The 19792-nt window shown below is 42.5% G+C and overlaps 2 protein-coding genes across 7 annotated transcripts in view; both read left to right on the top strand.

Moving 5' to 3' along the window:
* The window catches only part of SPATA31H1 (SPATA31 subfamily H member 1), a 20321-nt gene extending 16184 nt beyond the window's left edge, over positions 1-4137 (top strand). Inside the window, exons 4-5 of the mRNA XM_014593138.2 lie at positions 1-1497; positions 2643-4137. Of these exons, the coding sequence (XP_014448624.2) occupies positions 1-1497; positions 2643-3935 (2790 nt within the window). The 3' untranslated portion in view covers positions 3936-4137. The remainder of the gene's footprint in view (positions 1498-2642) is intronic.
* Positions 4138-4444: 307 nt separating this feature from the next.
* ZNF512 (zinc finger protein 512) overlaps positions 4445-19792 on the top strand; it is a 36292-nt gene continuing 20944 nt past the window's right edge. For 2 of the 6 annotated variants that reach the window (XR_003546788.1, XM_027765773.1), the window contains exons 1-2: positions 4445-4593; positions 5111-5169. Coding sequence is in view for 5 of the 6 variants with exons in the window: in XM_027765773.1 (XP_027621574.1) it covers positions 4564-4593; positions 5111-5169 (89 nt within the window). In the remaining variant the exon portion in view is untranslated. Of the gene's footprint in view, positions 4594-5005; positions 5170-19792 lie in introns of all 6 variants that reach the window. The other 4 variants (XM_006162140.3, XM_006162142.3, XM_014593133.2 and 1 more) reach the window with 3 other exon arrangements.

The raw sequence follows: 19792 nt of genomic DNA, 5'->3' as shown, positions 1-19792 counted from the left end.
AAGCCAAGTTATCTTTCCCAGGCCAAGACTGATTTATCAGAACAGTTCCAATTGCTACAAGATCTGCAGTTTAAAATAGCAGCAAAACTGTTAAGGAGTCAAATACCCCCCAACGTGCCTCCACCTCTAGCTTCAGGTCTGGTCCTAAAATACCCTGTCTGCCTACAGTGTGGCCGCTGCTCAGGATTTAATTGCTGTCATAAATTACCAGCCACATTTGGGCCTTATCTTCTAATCTACCCACAGCTCCACCTTGTAAGCACTCCAGAAGGCAATGGTGAGATCCGGTTGCATCTTGGCTTTAGATTGCGGACTGGGAAAAGACCCCAAGTTTCAAAGAATCCTAGAAGAGACAGACCTGTCATGCCAAGGAGCTCTATATCACAATCACAAAGGAAACCCAACATGTATACTCGAGCTTTCAAGAATCCTGCACCCACAATAGGTGTCCAGTCTCGGTCTTCCCAGTCTCCTGCTTCTGTACAAGTCCACATTACGCAAAAGCAACATGGCAGCTCTGACCTAGTAGGAAATTCAGAAATTGGAGAGCCTGGGCACTATGAATTCACTCAACTTCACTCTCTACCAGAGAGTGACACGGATAGCAATCAGGGTGAAAAGTGGGTGAAAGTAAGAACCAAAAAAGCCTTTGATTCAAAATATTCAAAGAAGAGAATCACCAAGCAACTTAGAACACAAAGCATAAAGTCTTATACAAATAGTAAAACCATAATACGAGGTCCCTCTAGGGAATTACCATCCAAAATAAGAAAAAAGAAGATTGGAGCAGCTCAGACAAGTATTTCTTTTAAAAGACAGCCTAAGAAATCCTCCCAACCAAAGTTTATGCAACTGCTTTTTCAGGGCCTAAAGCAAGCATTCCAAACAGCATACAGAATTATAGCTTTTGTTGGGCAGAAGCCTGAGAACAGGACAAGGCCAGACAATTTGTGGTCTAGTAAAAATTATCATCCAAAACAAAAAGTCAGGGACCATGGATTACCAAGAAATACCAAAAGAGACAAGATGCCAGTTGTCAAGTTAAGGTCAACAGGCCTAACCACTAAGCAGAAGGACATATTGTGGGGAGGAATAGACCAACACAGATCAGCTCAACAGCCAAAAAGAGAGAGCTCTTTCCAATCCAGACCTCTCCAACTGCCCAAGCCCACTGTTTCCCAAAGAGGTATCACTCCCCATTCTACCTCAATCAGGCAGCCTTTGGCTACAGTGCAAAATAACAGTAGCAGCAGAACAAAAAAAAACTTCTACAGAGATGAAATCTCCAGTCAAAGGTCCAAGCACTTGACCAAACCAGGAACCAGAGTTCAGCCTGGAGGGAGAATCCAATCTGTTTTCCCTATGAAGAGAACTTTGCATAGTCACCTTAAAGAGAAACTCACATGCAAAGGGCAAAACCACCACAGCTTCCAGAGGGAAAGAACCCCACATAATACCTCTGAGAGAAGCCATCATAGTCCTTCTGAGAGGAGCCATCTCAGCCTGTCATGCCAAGGAGCTCTATATCACAATCACAAAGGAAACCCAACATGTATACTCGAGCTTTCAAGAATCCTGCACCCACAATAGGTGTCCAGTCTCGGTCTTCCCAGTCTCCTGCTTCTGTACAAGTCCACATTACGCAAAAGCAACATGGCAGCTCTGACCTAGTAGGAAATTCAGAAATTGGAGAGCCTGGGCACTATGAATTCACTCAACTTCACTCTCTACCAGAGAGTGACACGGATAGCAATCAGGGTGAAAAGTGGGTGAAAGTAAGAACCAAAAAAGCCTTTGATTCAAAATATTCAAAGAAGAGAATCACCAAGCAACTTAGAACACAAAGCATAAAGTCTTATACAAATAGTAAAACCATAATACGAGGTCCCTCTAGGGAATTACCATCCAAAATAAGAAAAAAGAAGATTGGAGCAGCTCAGACAAGTATTTCTTTTAAAAGACAGCCTAAGAAATCCTCCCAACCAAAGTTTATGCAACTGCTTTTTCAGGGCCTAAAGCAAGCATTCCAAACAGCATACAGAATTATAGCTTTTGTTGGGCAGAAGCCTGAGAACAGGACAAGGCCAGACAATTTGTGGTCTAGTAAAAATTATCATCCAAAACAAAAAGTCAGGGACCATGGATTACCAAGAAATACCAAAAGAGACAAGATGCCAGTTGTCAAGTTAAGGTCAACAGGCCTAACCACTAAGCAGAAGGACATATTGTGGGGAGGAATAGACCAACACAGATCAGCTCAACAGCCAAAAAGAGAGAGCTCTTTCCAATCCAGACCTCTCCAACTGCCCAAGCCCACTGTTTCCCAAAGAGGTATCACTCCCCATTCTACCTCAATCAGGCAGCCTTTGGCTACAGTGCAAAATAACAGTAGCAGCAGAACAAAAAAAAACTTCTACAGAGATGAAATCTCCAGTCAAAGGTCCAAGCACTTGACCAAACCAGGAACCAGAGTTCAGCCTGGAGGGAGAATCCAATCTGTTTTCCCTATGAAGAGAACTTTGCATAGTCACCTTAAAGAGAAACTCACATGCAAAGGGCAAAACCACCACAGCTTCCAGAGGGAAAGAACCCCACATAATACCTCTGAGAGAAGCCATCATAGTCCTTCTGAGAGGAGCCATCTCAGTCCCTCTGAGAGGAGCCATCGCAGTCCCTCTCGGAGAACCCTTCGTAGCCTCTCTGAGAGGAGGCATCACAGTCCCTCTGGGAGAAAGCATCGTAGTCCCTCAGAGAGAACTCTTCACAGTCTCTCTGAGAGGAGCCATCGCAGTCCTTCTGAGAGGAGATGTCACAGTCCCCCAGAAAGAAGTCAATGCAGTCCCCCTGAGAGAAGCCATCGAAGTCCCTTGAAGAATAAACGTCAAAGTCCTTCAGAGAGGAGACATCACAGTCCCTCTGAACTGAGGCAGTACAGGTTCTCTGAGAGGAACGCTCGCAGCATTCATGAGAGAACCCATAACAGTACTACTGAGAGAACCCTCCATAGTCCCTCTGAGAGGAATCTACGTCACTCTGAGAGGCTCCATTGTCCCACTGAGGGGAACAGACGTAGACACTCTGAGAGGATCCATCGCAGTCCCTCTGAGGGGAACCGACACAGACACTCTGAGAGGATCCATCCCAGTCCCTCTGAGGGGAACCGACGCAGACACTCTAAGAGGATCCATCGCAGTCCCTCTGAGGGGAACCGACTCAGTCACTCTGAGAGGATCCATCGCAGTCCCTCTGAGGGGAACCGATGCAGTCATTCTGAGAGGATCCATCACAGTCTCCCTGAGAAGAGTCCATGCGGTCACTCTAAGAGGCTCCATTGCAGTCCCTTTGAGGGGAACCGATGTAGTCACTCTGAGAGGATCCATCGCAGTCCCTCTGAGGGGAACCGACACCGTCACTCTGAGAGGATCCATTGCAGTCATTCTGAGAGGAGCCACCGCAGTCCCTCTGAGAGGAGCCGTCGCAGTCCCTCTGAGAGGAGCCGTCGCAGTCCCTCTGAGAGGAGCCGTCGCAGTCCCTCTGAGAGGAGCCGTCGCAGTCCCTCTGAGAGGAGCCGTCGCAGTCCCTCTGAGAGGAGCCGTCGCAGTCCCTCTGAGAGGAGCCGTCGCAGTCCCTCTGAGAGGAGCCGTCGCAGTCCCTCTGAGAGGAGCCGTCGCAGTCCCTCTGAGAGGAGCCGTCGCAGTCCCTCTGAGAGGAGTCGTCGCAGTCCCTCTGAGAGGAGTCGTCGCAGTCACTCTGAGAGGAGCCAGCTCAATCCTTCTGAGAAGAGCCACTGCACTACCCCTAAGGAGAGACGCAAGCACAGTTCCCATAGGGAGAGGCCCAGACATAGTTTGTGTAAAGATTTCAACAATTACTCAAATGTGTCTCCTAGGGACCGAACCAAAAAACCCAAAAGCAGGGCAAGATTGGAGGCCTGAAAACAGTAGACAAGGAGAGATTTGCCCCTATTATTTATTATCTCCCTCAAGTCTTCCCTTAGCTGCCCTTTCCTGGCTTCTTTCCCGCTCAGCCATTGTCTCCAATTCCTGCGCTCTCAACAATGAAAGGGTTTTCACGTGTCTCTACCTGGGGAGGAAGAAGGGACAAGAATGGGATTGTAATTTTTCTAAGATCAATAAAGGGGCAATAATTGATCTCCATGTGCCTCTGAGTGCACTGTGGGGTGAGTGAAGAGGGAAGGGTGGAATGATACAGGGGTCTTGCAAAGTGATGCAGACAGTACTACGGTGTGTGTGTGTGTGTGTGTGTGTGTGTGTGTGTGTGTGTACGCCCCAAACCACGCCCCTTCGTCCCAAACCCCACCCACAATTTCCCAGGTCTCACGCCGCAATGCTGGGGGCGGAGTCTCAGAGGAAGGGGGAAGGGGTGGCTTGTCACGTGACTCACCCCGGCCGCAGCCCCCCTCGGAAGATGCTAGGCGGAAGTAGACGCTCAGAAAGGGGCTAGGCGGCGCCGAGTCCACATCCGGGAGAGGCGAGCCGAGCGGAAGTGGCGTTGGTCTGGCCGGAGCCCTTGGGTGAAATTGTTAGGCGTGGAGAGGGAGTGATGTCTTCCAGACTCGGTGCAGTACCCGCCGTGAGTTTCTTGGTTTGACCGTTATCATTTAGAGGGAGCGCTGTCGAGCCCGGAACACGCGGTCCCTCGCTTTTGTCCCATGCTCAGAGTTGCTTTTATCTGAGCCCATCGTAGGCCCCACCCTTCTAGATCCACCTGTCCCCGTTATCTTTTCCCACTTTCCGCTGTCTGTCTGCCACTTCCTTGGACTTAGTTCCTCTCTAGATGGCTTTTAGCTTCTATTTCCTTTACATCCCCAGTGTGTCCCGTGTCCGTTGTCTTCTCTCTCCGCCACCCGTTTAGAGCCCCTGTCTGGAACAAGGTTTTGAGACGGGAAGGTAAAGGCTTTGGTATCGTCACCCACCTTTACAGTGTAAAAAGAGAGGGCAGATCGCTTTTCCTAAAAAGTGTTGCTTTCTTCTGTTTGAGGTAGCTGCGCCAGGAAAGCTTCATTTCTTGCGGGCACGGGAGATTTGTCTTTTTGTGGTCGAGATTCAGAGGTTCTCTAGCACTCACTCGTGTGCTTGTGATTTGCTAGACTCCTGGACCCACGTCCTTTAAGCAGCAGAGGAGCACGAGGATCGTGGGAGCTAAAAAGTAAGTGAGGTTTGCTGAGGTCCTTTTATAATTATGTCGCCAGCTCTCCAGTAGAACTTCTATGATGTTGAAAATGTTGTCTCCGCGCTGTCTAGAACCGTAGCCACTAACCAAGTATAACTTTTGAGCACTTGAAATCTGGCTAGTGCTACTGAGGAACTGAATTTTAAATAAAAAAATTTAAAAGAATTATTTAACTTTTTTCATTCATTTTAATTTCACTAGAGAAGGACAGAAAAAGAGAGGGAGAGAGGGAGGGAAAGTGAGAAAGCAAGTCGCCAGGCCTGGGACTTGAACCTCGATTGGCCATGTGGGAGTCCAGTGCCCTTAACCACCACGACCACCTTCTGCCCACCTTAACTTTCTTTATTTTTTTTTGGAGAGGTTTTTGCTATAGGGCGTGTGCGTTCGCCAGAGAGACACAGACAGACAGAAAGATAGAAAGCTAGAAATTACCCCTAGGGGGGATGGCCACGCTGCAATCCCTTCTCCTCCATTCTTCTCTCCGGATCTTGGGCACGCACACACACATGCCTGGCATGAGTTTAAAGCCACGGGGTCCAGGACTCGAACCGCGGTTGGCTACATGGGAGTTCAGTGACATAGCCATCACACTAACTGCTGGTCTCTCATTTTAATTAGCTAAAATTTAAATAGCCTACGTGTAGCTAGTGCATACTGGATTGAACAGTACAGGCCTAAACTTACATGGGGAGAAAAATCTAGCTTGCAAACAAAGTACGAATTATAATAAAAATGGAACATGATTTAGTGGAAGTACCACATTTCTTTAGACATCAAATTTGTGTTCATAAATACATTGATGAACTTGGGAAGGATGATAAAAATGGCTGTAAGAAATTATTTTTAACTGCTTGGCAGTAAGATTAGTTTATTATTTTGAACACTGAATTTGGTAAGTTTTTCCATGGCTAGTATAAAAGAAAAGATTACCAGTAACTAGAAATTCATGAGATTCACTCATTCAGATGGCATTTACTAAATAAATGTCTCTCTGCTAGCTGTGTAGTAGGTTAGGTACACAGACTGAAAATCAGAACTAGCAGTGTAAAAGGGGAAATAGGCAAGTAGATCAACACATTAAGTGAAATAAGTAAATATTTTTAAAAATGGAGTTTTATATAAGGGATAAAATTGATAAAATTCCCCTTTTTGACAAAGGGGAATGATAATTTGGGAGCCAATTTAATGATAATTTGGTTACCGGAGTTGGTTACTCTGGAGCGGAAACTTGAAAGAGTTAGCCAGGGAGAAAAGATTTTTCGGAAGACAGACCAACATGTGAACAGGAGGAAGTTAATGGGATAGAAAGTAATTCTATCAATATATGGCATGGAGAATGAGGGATTGCCGGGCAGTCATGTAGAGATCGCAAGGGGCCAGATCATGGAGAGTCTTTCGTGGCTAAGATATTTTGATTTTATTCTGGAAGAGTTTTAAATGAGGGGAATTACGTGGCCAATATTGTTTTTTCTTTTTTTTTGGAGGGGTTTTCGCTATAGGGCGCTTGCGCTCACCAGACAGAGAGAGACATAGAGACAGAAAGCGAGAAATCACCCCCCAGGGTGGATGGTCACGCTGCAATCCCTTCTCCTCCATTCTCCTCTCGGGATCTTGGGCATGCATGCACACGTGCCCGGCGTGAGTTCTAAGCCACCGGGTCCGGGACTCGAACCGTGGTCGACTATGTGGGAGTCCAGTGACATAGCCATTATGCTAACTGCTGGTTCCCATGGCCAATATTGTTCTTTAAAAGATCACTCTAGCAGGGCCAGGGCCAGCAGTTGGCATGGTGGTTAAAGGTGCTGGACTTCTACATGGCTGACCACAGTTTGAGTCCTGGACCTGGCAGCTTGCTTTCTCACTTTCCCTCTCTCTCTCACTCTGTCCTTGTCTGGTCAAATTAAAGTAAATAAGTAAATAAATAAATAAAGTTAGATAAAATCATTCTTTAACCAAAAAAAAAAGGATGTGTTCAGAAGGGTGCTGGGAAACTGGTTCAGAGCCTATTACAGTGACCTAAGAGAGAGAGAAAGAAGGACCAGCAGGTTGCGTGGTGGTCGAGATGCTGCAATCCCACATAGCTGACTGCAGTTCGAGTCCTGAAGCTGGCAGCTTGCTTTCTCACTTTCTCTCTCTCTTGTCTTATAGGTAAATTTAAATAATAGTAATAAAATAAATTCTTTGAAAAAATGAGAGAAATAAAATGTGGCCTGTGGTAGGTAACAATATATAAAGAATATAATGGGGATGATATATAGGGAATACATAGGTCATAATAAGTAGAGTTGATAGGCAAATAAGAGGAAGGATTAAAGGCTGTTTGTAGGTTTCGGGCTTTGGCAACCAGTTGGATGTTGGAGTTATTTACTGAGCTAGGAATTTCTGGATAAGGAGCAACATTTGGAACAAACATAAATGTGTTTGGACGTTATATGAGAGCTGGTTTGAAGTATAGACTTGGAATCATCAGCTATAAAAAGTAATTGGAGGGACCAGCAGTTAGTGTAATGGCTATGTCACTGAACTCCCATGTAGTCGACCGTGGTTTGAGTCCTGGACCCGGTGACTTATACTCACACTGGGCGCATGTGCGTGCATGCCCAAGATCCCGAGAGGAGAATGGAGGAGAAGGGATTGTGGCATGGCCATCCCTGCTGGGGGATGATTTCCCGCTTTCTGTTTCACTGTTTCTGTCTCTCTCTCCCTGGTAAGCGCATGCACCCTGTAGCAAAAACCTCTCAAAAAAAAAAAAAAATAAATAAATAAAAATAGTAATTGGAGTGACCAGCAGATGGCATAATGGTTACATCACTGGACTCCCATGTAGTTGTCCATGGTTCAGGTCCTGGACTGGAGGCTTAAACCTCATGCCAGGCATGTGAGGGTATGTGTCCAAAATCCCAAGAGGAGAATGGAAGAGAAGGGATTGCTGTGTGACCACCTCCCTCCCCCGGGGGGGGGGTGGGGGATGATTTCTTGCTTTCTCTCTCTCTGTCTCTCCAGTGAGCACACATACCCTATAACAAAAATCTCTCTCTCTTTAAAAGAATTGTATTTATTTAACTTTATATATTTATTTTAATTTGACCAGAGAGGGACAGAGTAAGAGAGAGAGAGAGAGAGGGAAAGTGACAAAGCAAGCCGCCAGGTCCAGGACCCAAGCTGCAGTTGGCCATGTGAGAATCCAGTAGCCTTAACCACCACACCACCTGCTAACCTCACATAAATCTCTTAAAAAAAAAAAAAAAAGGTAGAGGCCAGCAGGTGGCATGGTGGTTAAGGGCACTGTATTCCCACATCGCTGACCTTGGTTTGAGTTCCAGACCTGGCGACTTGCTTTCTCACTTTCTCTCTCTCACTCACTCACTCACTCACTCACTCTGTCCCTCTCTGGTCAAACTAAAATAAACAAATAAATAAAGTTAAATAAAATAATTCTTTAAAGAAAGTATTTGAAGGGCCAACAGGTGGTGTGGTGGTTAAGGTGCCAGACTCCCACATGGCTGGCTGCCCTTCACATCCTGAACCTGGCAGATTGCTTTCTCACTTTCTCTCTTTGGTCAGCACATGTGCCCTGTAGAAAATTTAAAATTATTAATAATAAATAAAATATTTATTTTCAGACTGTAGTTGGCCGTATGGGAGTGTCTAACGCCTTTACCACCATGCCATCTGCTGGCCCAAAATAAAATAATTTAAAAAAAAAAAGTAATTTAAGGGCTGGCCTTATTGCCTAGGTAAGGGAGCAGGATTCCACAAGCCCAAACTTCTTGCCAACTTGAAAAACACATATGGCGTGGGACCAGCAGTTAGCGTAATGGCTATGTCACTGGACTCGCACGTAGTCGACCACGGTTTGAGTCCCAGACCCGGTGGCTTAAACTCACACCAGGTGTGTGTGCGTGCGTGCCCAAGATCCCGAGAGGAGGATGGAGGAGAAGGGATTGCAGCGTGGCCATCCCCTCTGGAGGGTGATTTCTCGCTTTCTGTCTCTATGTCTCTGTCTTTCTGGTGAGTACACGCACTCTATAGCAAAAGCCTCTCCGAAAAAAGAAAAAAAAAAAACAACACATAAGGCGTGTGTTCTGTGTGTGTCCAAAATTCTAAGAGAAGGGAAGGGGAAAATGGAGAAGAATTGTAGCATGACCACATCCCATTTGGGACACAGGATGCTGTCTCTTTCTGGCTAGGCATGCTAGCAATAGAAAGAAAAAAACGTAACTAGAAACATGTTTTCCTTCATGAGATAAAGAATATTTATGAAATCTAAGGAAAGTGAGTAAAGCATTTGTTTTCAATGTGTACCTTGGTCACGTAGGCATAATTGCAGTTGTTTTAAAATATGAAGATTAGGGCCCAGTGTGGTGGTATGCTGCTAGAACACTGCGCACTGCAGGCTGGGACCACATGGAAGGGTTGGGAATTGTGTGGCTTTGGTTTAATTCCAGTCTAACCTAAGGTTAACCTAAATAGGCTGGTTCTACAGCCCTGAACTCACATTTCTCTCTCTCTTGCCCCTTTTTCTTTATTCCCTCCATGTACCCTTCCCCTCATCTCTCTCTTTTCTATTAGGAAAAAAAAAAGCAGCATGCTGAGTTCTGACTGGTAATATATAGTGACTGTATAGAGCCATTTGGGGAGCATTGCTATTGGTATTATAACGAATCTATAGATCATTTGGAGCCCAGCTGCAGTTTTGCAGTGAGAATGCAGTGCCTTACAAGGCTGGAGCCACGTGATCAGCTGCAGGTTTGGATCATCAGGTCTACCCGAAAACATACAGAACGTGTATGTGGGTGCCCGAGATCCTGAGGAGCTGGAGGTCTGGAAAAGGGAGATTGTGGCGTGATGAGACCCTGTCAAAGGTGCTTCTCATTCCTCATGTACATGTGTGCACTAAAAAAAAGATCCATTGGGACCAGCAGTTAGTATAATGGCTATGTCGCTGGACTCCCATGTAGTTGACTGTGGTTCGAGTCCCAGACCTGGTGGCTTAAACTCATGCCGGGCACGTGTGCGTTCGTGTCTAAGATCCTGAGAGGAGAATGGAGGAGAAGGGATTGTGGCATGGCCATCCCCCCAGGGGGTGATTTCTTGCTTTCTGTCTCTCTGTCTCTGTCTGTCTGGCGAGCGCACGCGCCCTATAGCAAAAAACCTCTCCAAAAAATTTTTTTTCTACTTGTCCTGTAAAATTGTCTGTTCCCCTTAATTCTGTCAGTTTTTACTTTGTGTGCTTTGAAACTCTATTATTAGGCATATACAATGGATAATTGTCTTCCTGATGATTTGACACTTTTGTTATTTTGAAGTCTCTCTTTTTATCTCTGGCAGTAATCTTTGTCTTGAAGTCTGTTTTATCTGATATTCATATGTTTGCTGATTACGTGACTTTTTTATTATTAATTTCAACCTGCATCTATGTATAGACTGTACTTCTTTTAAGTAGTATGAGGAGTCTCAAAAAGTTTATGGAAATGCATATTAATGGATTTCAAAAATTTTTTGCACCAAAGTGAACATGCAGTTTTTTTATTTTAGAATTTTTAAAAAGATTTACTTAATTTTATTTATTATTTTAGTTGACCATAGAGAGAGGGAAAGTGAGAAAGCAAGCTGTCACATCTGGGACTTGAACTGCGGTTGGCCACATGGTAATCCAGCACCTTAACTACCACTCCACCTGCCGGCCCCCATAAACTTGTACTTTAATTCTCTCGTTTCCACAAACTATTTGAAATCTCTTTATTTTTAGCAGGGTATTGCTTTTTTTTTCTTCAAAGAATCATTTTATTTATTATCATTATTTTTCATTTATATATGTACATACACACACACATATGTATGTATGTATGTATGTATGTATAGAGAGAGATAAGAGAAAAAAAAGCTGCCGGGTCAGTGACTTAAACCATGGTTGGCCATGGGGGAATTCAGTGCCTTTAACACTACGCCACCTGCCGGCCCTGAGTATTTCCTTTTATTTACTCTTTCAATCTCTGACTTTTTAAAAAAAATTATTTAATTTTATTTATTATTATTATTTTTTAATTTGACCAGAGAGGGAAAGTGAGAAAGCAAGCCATCAGGTCTAGGACTTGAACTGTGGTTGGCTATGTGGGAGTCCTGTGTCTTATCCACCCTGTTACCTGCTGGCCCTTCAATCTCTGACATTTAGCTGGAGTGTTTAGGCCATAAACATTTAATTAATTATTGGTACGTTGGATTTGAGCCTTAATTATTTCTTTTAGATTATATGAATGTCTAGTGTCCCATTTTAATTTATCTACATATCTTGGCTATGCTCTAAATTTTTAAAATTTATTCACAAAATATCTTAATTGATCTAACTACTTTCTTTTTTTTTAATGATTTATTTATTTTTATTTGTTCATTCATTTATTTTAATTTGACCAGAGAGAGACAGAGAGAGATAGAAAGTGAGAAAGCAAGCCACCAGGTCCAGGACTCAAACCATGGTCGACCATGTGGGAATGTCCAGCGCCTTAGCCACCACACCACCTACTGGTCCCCGATCTAACTACGTTCAATAGCAAGTTCAGCTGATACATAAATATCTGTGAACAAATGTTTGACTTTAGGCATAAAACTGTGAGTAGATTGAATATACTACAAAATAGCACTTGGCTGAGGCTATATAGCTTACTGTGGTCATTAAATAGGTATTTTTAAAAATATTTTTTAATTTCAAGAAAGGCAGTTTTAGTTTTAATAAATCAAATTAAAAAAAAAATGTTAAGATAACTTTACTCAAGACTTAAAGCCAGGAAGCAGGTTAGGATTCTGTTCAGATAGTAGTTACCTGGATCTTTCAGCAATTCAAGAGAAAAAAAAAAATCTTTATCTCTGGACTACAAAGCATAGAAAAAGATCAGTATTGTTTTAGTCAAAAGCCATAAAATTCTATTTTATCAGTTCAATCTCGTGTATTTAATCTAACTTCTGTTGTGGTCCAAGCTTTCCATTTAAAGTCTGGAAGATAATATTCAACTCTGGACTTGTCCCCACCATTAATCTGGCCCTTTCCTTAGGTGTTTATAAACTCTTATTTCTGTGTGTCTGACTTTAGTTTTTGTGATATAGCACTCCCTTCAGAACTTCTTGGAGAACTGGTCTGGTGTCAGTAAATTCTTTCAGGTTTTGTTTATCTGAGAATGTTCTTGTCTTTTCCCACGTGAAGGATAATCTTGCCAGGTATAGTATTCTTGGTTGAAATTGTTTCTCACTCAACACTTTGAATATATTTTCCCATTCTTTCCTTGTTCGCATTATTTCTGATGAGAGTTCTGCTGTTACCCTGAAGAACAAGTTACCTACTACTTTTTTTTTTAATGATTTATTTATTTTTATTTGTTCATTCATTTATTTTAATTTGACCAGAGACAGACAGAGAGAGATAGAAAGTGAGAAAGCAAGCCACCAGGTCCAGGACTCAAACCATGGCCAGCCATGTGGGAATATCCAGCGCCTTGTCGTTTCTTTCTTTCTTTCCGGTCTGAGTACCTTGTCTTTGTCTGTGGTTTTGGTCAATTTGGCTATAATGTGTCTTGGAGAAGATCTTCTTGGGTTGTTTCTGTTTGGGGTCCTATGTACTTCTTGGGTCTGGATCTTTGAATGCCTCTCTAGGTTTGAAAAGTTTTCTTCCAGGATTTCCTGGAATAGATTATCAATATCCTTATTAGTCTCTTCACCTTCTGAGATTCCAATGTCCAGATGTTTGGACGTTTGTTGGTATCCAGTATTTCTCATATATTATTCTCTTTTTTTTGGACAATTTTCTCAGTCTTTGTGGTAGATTTTTTTTAGGCCAGCAATTCTGTTTTCTACATCTGAGATTCGATCTTCTGTAAGATCTAGTCTGCTTTTAATACTTTCGAGGGAGGTTTTGATTTCCTGTATTATAGCCTTCATCTCCAACAGTTCTGTTTGATTCTTTTCTTTTTTTTTTTTTTCTTTTTGGAGAGATTTTCAGTGTAGGGTGCGTGCGCTCGCCAGACAGACAGAGAAAGACATAGAGACAGAAAGCGAGAAATCACCCCCCAGGGGGGATGGTCACGCCGCAATCCCTTCTCCTCCATTCTCCTCTCGGGATCTTGGGCACGCACGCACACGCGCCCGGCGTGAGTTTTAAGCCACCGGGTCGGGACACGAACTACGGTCGACTATGTGGGAGTCCAGCGACATAGCCATTACGCTAACTGCTGGTTCTGTTTGATTCTTTTCTATGGTATGTATTTCCTCTGTCAGATCGTGCAAGAACTTCCTCACCTCCTGGAATTCCTTAGCTCTATTCTCCTGCCTTTTCTGGAGTTCATTCTCTTTCTTCTCTTGCATCTCAGTTAACTTTATCACTATGAATATTCTAAATTCTTTATCAGACATTTTCATGATTTCCATTGAACTGTCTGTGGATGAAGAGGAGTTATTCTTTTTCCCTTGGAGTAGAGATATTTTGTTGCTTTCCCATATTTCTTGTGACTCTGTGGTGATTTCTAGTTGTCTGATGAATGGTGCATTTCTTTCTAATTCTTGAAGTTCAATCTGAATGTTCAGGAGCATGCAGGAGGAGGTGATCTGCAATCTCTTTGCCATTCTGTTCTTATCCCTTTGTGTAGCAGATTCAGTGGGTATTGAGGAATATGTTAACCCTAATAGTATTTGGATGTTTGGCTATGGTTCCCTTAGATCCATCCAGACTCTCAGTGAATGAAGATTGAGGACCAAAATGATGATGTAAAAGAAAAAGAATAAGAAAACAGAAGAAGAAGAAAAAAAATTATTTTCTTTTTAAAAAGCAAGAAACAACAAATGAGTAGTTCTCAGCAGCAACGGAGGAGTCATCTTCTCTATTATCATTTAATTTGATAGAGAGAGCACGAGTGAGCTGCCAGATCTGGGACTCGAACTACAGTTGGTTACATGGGAGTCCAGCAACCTAATTACCATGCCACCTGCTGGCCCTAGACCTCCTTTTTAAAATTTACCCAGCTATTTACCATTTCTGTTGCTCATCTTCATTCTTAAAACTCCAGGTTTTGGGGCCAGCAGATGGCATAGCAGTTATGTCTCTGGACTCCCACATGACTGACTGTGGTTCCAGTCATGGACCTAGTGGCTTGAAAGTCAGGTTGGGCGGGCATGTGCACGCTTATGTGTTCATGTGTGCATGCATGGCCAAGGTCCTGGGAGGAGAATGGAGGCGAAGGGATTGCAGTGTGGTCATTCCCCCGGGGATGAATTCTCACTTTCCCTCTCATTGTCTCTGTCTCTTGTCTCTCTCCAGCAAGCACATGTGCCCTAAGGCAAAAAAAAAAACTCTTAAAAAAACCAAAAAGCGGGACTAGCAATTGGCATAATGGCTATGTCGCTGGACTTCCATGTAGTCGACACGGTTCGAGTCCCGGACCTGGTGGCTTAAACTCAATGCCACGCGCATGTGCATGCATGCCCAAGATCCCTAGAGGGCAATGGAGGAGAAGGAATTGTGGTGGGCCAGCCCCAACTAGGGAATGATTTCTTACTTTCTGTTTCTCTGTTTTTTCTGTCTTTCTGGTGAGTGTACACGCCCTATGGCAAAAACCTCTCCAAAAAAAAAAAAAACAAAACTAAAACAAAAAATCTCCAGGTTTCTTCCTGGTATAATTTTTCTTCTGCTGGAATAACTTCTTTTTTTTTATTTCTTACAGAGCAAATCTACTGACAGTTTTCTTAATGTTACCTCTGAAGAAATACTCCTGAAGGATATTTTCACTGGGTATAGAATTCTGAATTGATAAATCCTTTCTCTCAGAATTTTAAAGATATTGTTGCACTGTCTTCTGGCCTCTGGTTTTTTTTTTTTTTTTTTTTAAGAGGTTTTTGCTATAGGGCGCGTGCGCTTGCCAGACAGAGAGAGACAGAGAGACAGAAAGTAAGAAATCACTCCCCAGGGGGGATGGCCATGCCATAATTCCCTCTCCTCCATTCTCCTCTTGGGGTCTTGGGCACACACGCACACGCGCCCGGCGTGAGTTTAAACCACCGGGTCTGGGACACAAACCACAGTTGACTACATGGGAGTCCAGCGACATAACCATTACACTAACTGCTGGTCCCTGGCATCTGGTTTTTGAAGAATTCATGATCACTTGAATTACTTTTTTCTGTAATGTGTCAGGGAAGCTACTTTCTCTCTCTTTTTTTTTTTTTTAAACAATAGAGAGTGCACCTGTGAAACATGAAAGTTTTTTTTAAAGAGAAAGGAAAGTACCCTTAACATGGCATGATGCACTTTTTCATTTCCATCTTGTCAGAACTCTGGGCAGCCTTATGCACTTGGCATGTATTTAGGCTGATCCAGGGATTGAAATCTGCACTTGGCCTTATGGCTTCCAGCCTTACTGAGCAATTATATTACTGCTATGTAATAGTGACTAGACCTAGATTTTTTTTAATCTTCGATTTTGAATTTTTTTTTTCTTTGAGATGTTTTTGCTATAGGGCGCATGCGCTCACCAGAAAGACAGAGAGAAACAGAGAAGGTGAGAAATCACTCCCCAGGGGGCATGGACATGCTGCAGTCCTTTCTCCGCCATTCTCCTCTCGGGAACACGCATACGCGCCTGGCATGAGTTTTAAGTCACCAGGTCTGGGACTCGAACCACAGTTGACTACATGGGAGTCCAGCGACATAGCCATTACGCTAACTGCTGGTCCCTTCTATTTTGAATATTGTTATTATGATGTGTCTAGGTATATTTTTCTTTGGGTTAGTTGAACTCTTTGAATCTATTAATTTATGTCTTTTACCAAATTTGGGGAATTTTTCACCCTTTTTTTGATGTATTTTTCTTTTTTTTAAGAATTACTTTATTTAACTTTATTTATTTACTTATTTATTTTAATTTGACCAGAGAAGGACAGAGAGAGAAAGAGAGAGAAAGTGAGAAAGCAAGCTGCCAGGTCTGGGGCTTAAACCCTAGTTGGCCATGTGAGAGTCCAGTGCCTTTAACCACCACACCACCTGCTGGCCTCCCAACATATTTTTCTATCTCAGTATTGTTCTCTTCACCTCTGGGCTTGCAACTGCATTCAAATTAGAACTTTTGATACTGATGCACAGGTTGCCTAGGCTCTGTTGACTGCTTTTTCCCTCTTTGTACTTTAGATCAGAATATCTATTGCTCTATCTTCAAAGTCACAGTTTTTTGTAAAAAAAATATATATATATATTTTAAATTTTATTATTATTTCTATTTAATTTTTGCTATAGGACACTTGCACTCACCAAAGAGAGAGAGAGAGAGAAAGAGAGAGAAAGAGAGAGAGAGAGAGAGAGAGAGCGCAAACGAGCCAGCCGCTAGGTCTGGGACTCAAACTGTAGCTGGTCATGTGAGAGTCCAGCGCTTGGCCATTGCATCACCTGCTGGCCCAAGGTCATAGACTCTTTGTTGTCATTTCCATCCTATAATACTGCTGAACTCATCCAGTGAGTTTTTTATTTCAGATACTGTAGTTTTCCGTTTTAAAATTCAACGTGGTTCTTTCTTTGTGATTTCTGCTTCTCTGCTAATGAAGACTACTTTTTCCTTCTTTTCATAAGTGTTTTCCTTTATAAGTAGCTATAATAGCTACTTCAAAGTGTTTGATAATTCCAACATCTGGATCATCTTGAAGTGGGTATCTTTTGATCATTTGTTTCTTCAAGAATTGCACACATTTTCCTGGTTCTTTGTGTGTTGCCTAATTTTGGCATTTATCCTTAACATTGTGAGTATTATTTTGTATAGACTGTGAGTCATGTTATATTTTTCTGGGAAATGCTCCTGGTTTTGTTTTAGTGGGCAACCTGTTTAGGTTCAGACCATAAGTTCTGTCTTGCATTCTGCTGGCAGTCATTAGAATCTTAGTTCCGTTCTTTTATATCTTCTATTCTTGCTATGGTGATTTGGCTTGTCCCATCCATGCATGAATAGGTCAAGGCCTAGTCTGAGATTTTTGTAGATTTTTCAGGTCTTGCACTTTAGCTCTCCAGTTTTTTTGTACATTGGTTTGGGTTTCACATTAGTTCAGATCATATGTCAGTTTTCAAAGTCTTTGCTAGGCTGGTTTGGGTATGCCCCACACATACATTGCTCAGGGTAACTCTGGCTTGTTTGGATTCATACACTGAATTATAATATCCCCTTCTTTGCCTGCCTTTCTGCAGGTTTCCTCACACTCTTTGGTGCATAGTTATCTCTCTTTCTGATGTCTCTGGCCAGAAACATTATGTTTCTATGGGAACTTATGCTGCCTGTGCTGCTCTGCAAGTGAGGCCCACCCTGTGACAAAACCACACATAAAGGCAAAAAACATAACTGGGAAACTAACGCTGGAGGTGTGTCAGTTCTCCTGGTTTTGATTTTATCTGCTTTTGTTCACCTGCAAGAGTTCAGAATTTTTAAGTTGTAATCAGCAAGAGAGATGAGCCATAGTGGGCTTATGCCACATCAGCAAAACCAGGACTTCTGTGTCTTAAATTAGTAATATTGGATCTTACAAGCAGAGAGCTCAAAACCAGTCTTCTCTGCCTATAGCATACTGACTTCATCAGTCTGTTATTTTCGCTTATCTGCATTTCCAGTCCCTCTCTCCCTTCTGGAGAAGCCATGTTAATAAATGTGTGATGTTTGTCCTAAATATTTATGAATTCCTTTAATCTTAATTTTAATTTTTTATTTCTTCCTTATTAGAAGAAAAAGAAATAGGAGATGGGTAGCCCCAGAAGGGTATCCATGCTGTGCTCCACTCACTCAGTCTCATCTAGTCCAGATCATGAACATATGTACATGTGCCCAACATGCTTAGGGATGTCCAGGACACCCCTAATTCCTCACCTCATATGGGTCCAGTTGCATTCCCACTATGTCTCCACATAGCCCTTTGCCCTTTTAAAATAAGTAGCACAGCTTTCCATGTGTACTGTTTTTCTTTAAATTTTAATTAATTTATTTATTTGGAGAGGTTTTGTGCTAAAGGGCACGTGCGCTTGCCAGAAAGACAGGGAGAGACAGAAAACAAGAAATCACCCCCTAGGGGGGATGGCCACACCACAATCCCTTCTCCTCCATTCTCCTCTTGGGATCTTGGGCATGCATGCACACACGCCTGGTGGGAATTTAAACCACCAGGTCGGGGGCTCGAACCACGATCGACTATGTGGGAGTCCAGTGACATAGCCATTATGCCAACTGCTGGTCCCTGCATGTGTACTGGTTTTTAATTTACTGAAATGTCATTGTACTAGAGAGGCCGTTCTGTTTCTTTTTTATTCAGCATATGCTTTTTAGTTATGTTCATGTCTCTGTAGAATTGGTTTATTGCTTCTAACAACTAAATGGTATTCCATGGTAGGCATCTATCATATGTACATACATATTTTACTGAGAATGATCACTTTCAACTTTCTGCTGTCACAAACAAACCTCTGTGTGTAATTCTTATCAGCTCTAGTTTTTAAGTGTTATTTGGAATCTGCCCACTTAGCATCTCTATTACAAAACCTTACTTCGAGTCCATATTTTTTCTTATTCATACTGTTGCAACAAGCAAACTTTTCTCCCTTTGTTTATTCCTTTCCCCCATTGGCCATTATCCTTACTGCAGCCAGAATGACTTTTCTAAACCGTAAATCCAAAACGGGCCTTATCTATTTATTTAGTTAGAGAATGGAGGTCTTAAGGGGTCCATGGACCACACTTTTGAGAAACACTGTTCTCCTACATCTTGAGCTATCTAGAAAAATGACTGGTACTTTATAGTTACTCAGAAATGTTTGTTAACTGCTTAACTAACTGGAATTAGATTTGGGAAGCTGGATCTAGCTATATACCAGAATTCTCTGGCTAGCTTAACTCAGACAAGATAACATCCTTCCTTTAGAGAGGAAAAGAACTATTTTTAAGTCCTAAACTGATCTATCCTCCTTCTTTCTCAGCCTCCTCCCTAAACCTGATACCAAGGCTGCCCTGTTTTACTTAGGCAATATGACAGATATGATATAGAGATATCCTTTAGTGACTGTTCCGATGTCAGAGAAGTAAGGAGGCTCAGAAATACTTGGTTATAGATCCAGGGACTCTTCTGAAGGTCACAGAACACCTTATTTTCTTAAATAAATCAAGGAAGGAATGCCTGCTTAAGCTGCAACATGATCATTTATGTGGATTGCTTACTCTTCTGGTTCCAATAAAGTATAATAATTGTACATTTCATGTTAGATCAACTATTGTAATTATTTTATATCAGGCTTCTTAGTTTTCCACACAGGCCAAGGACTTGGTTATTTTCTTATGCTATAGAAGAATAATTAGGTTTTTTTTGGAGGGGGTATACATTTTATTAGAAACCTTAAATATGCTTCAGACATAATGTCTTCAATTAAGTCTCTTGTGTGGCCTACACAGAAATAAAAATGCTTTAGATTAGGTGAAAGGAAAAGAACAGCAGAGTGTGTGTGCTTAGTTTGCCAAAGGACCTCTCACGATGAATACTCTTCAGCCAGCTTATCTGCCTTAGTCACAGCTTCTTCAATGAGTCCCACCTGTAGTAGGCCTGTTCT

The sequence above is a fragment of the Tupaia chinensis genome, unplaced genomic scaffold, assembly GCF_000334495.1.
Source record: "Tupaia chinensis unplaced genomic scaffold, TupChi_1.0 Scaffold139757_1, whole genome shotgun sequence".
NCBI lineage: Eukaryota > Metazoa > Chordata > Mammalia > Scandentia > Tupaiidae > Tupaia > Tupaia belangeri.
The sequence above is the reverse complement of the archived record's forward strand: the minus strand, read 5'-3'. Positions and strand labels throughout refer to the sequence as shown.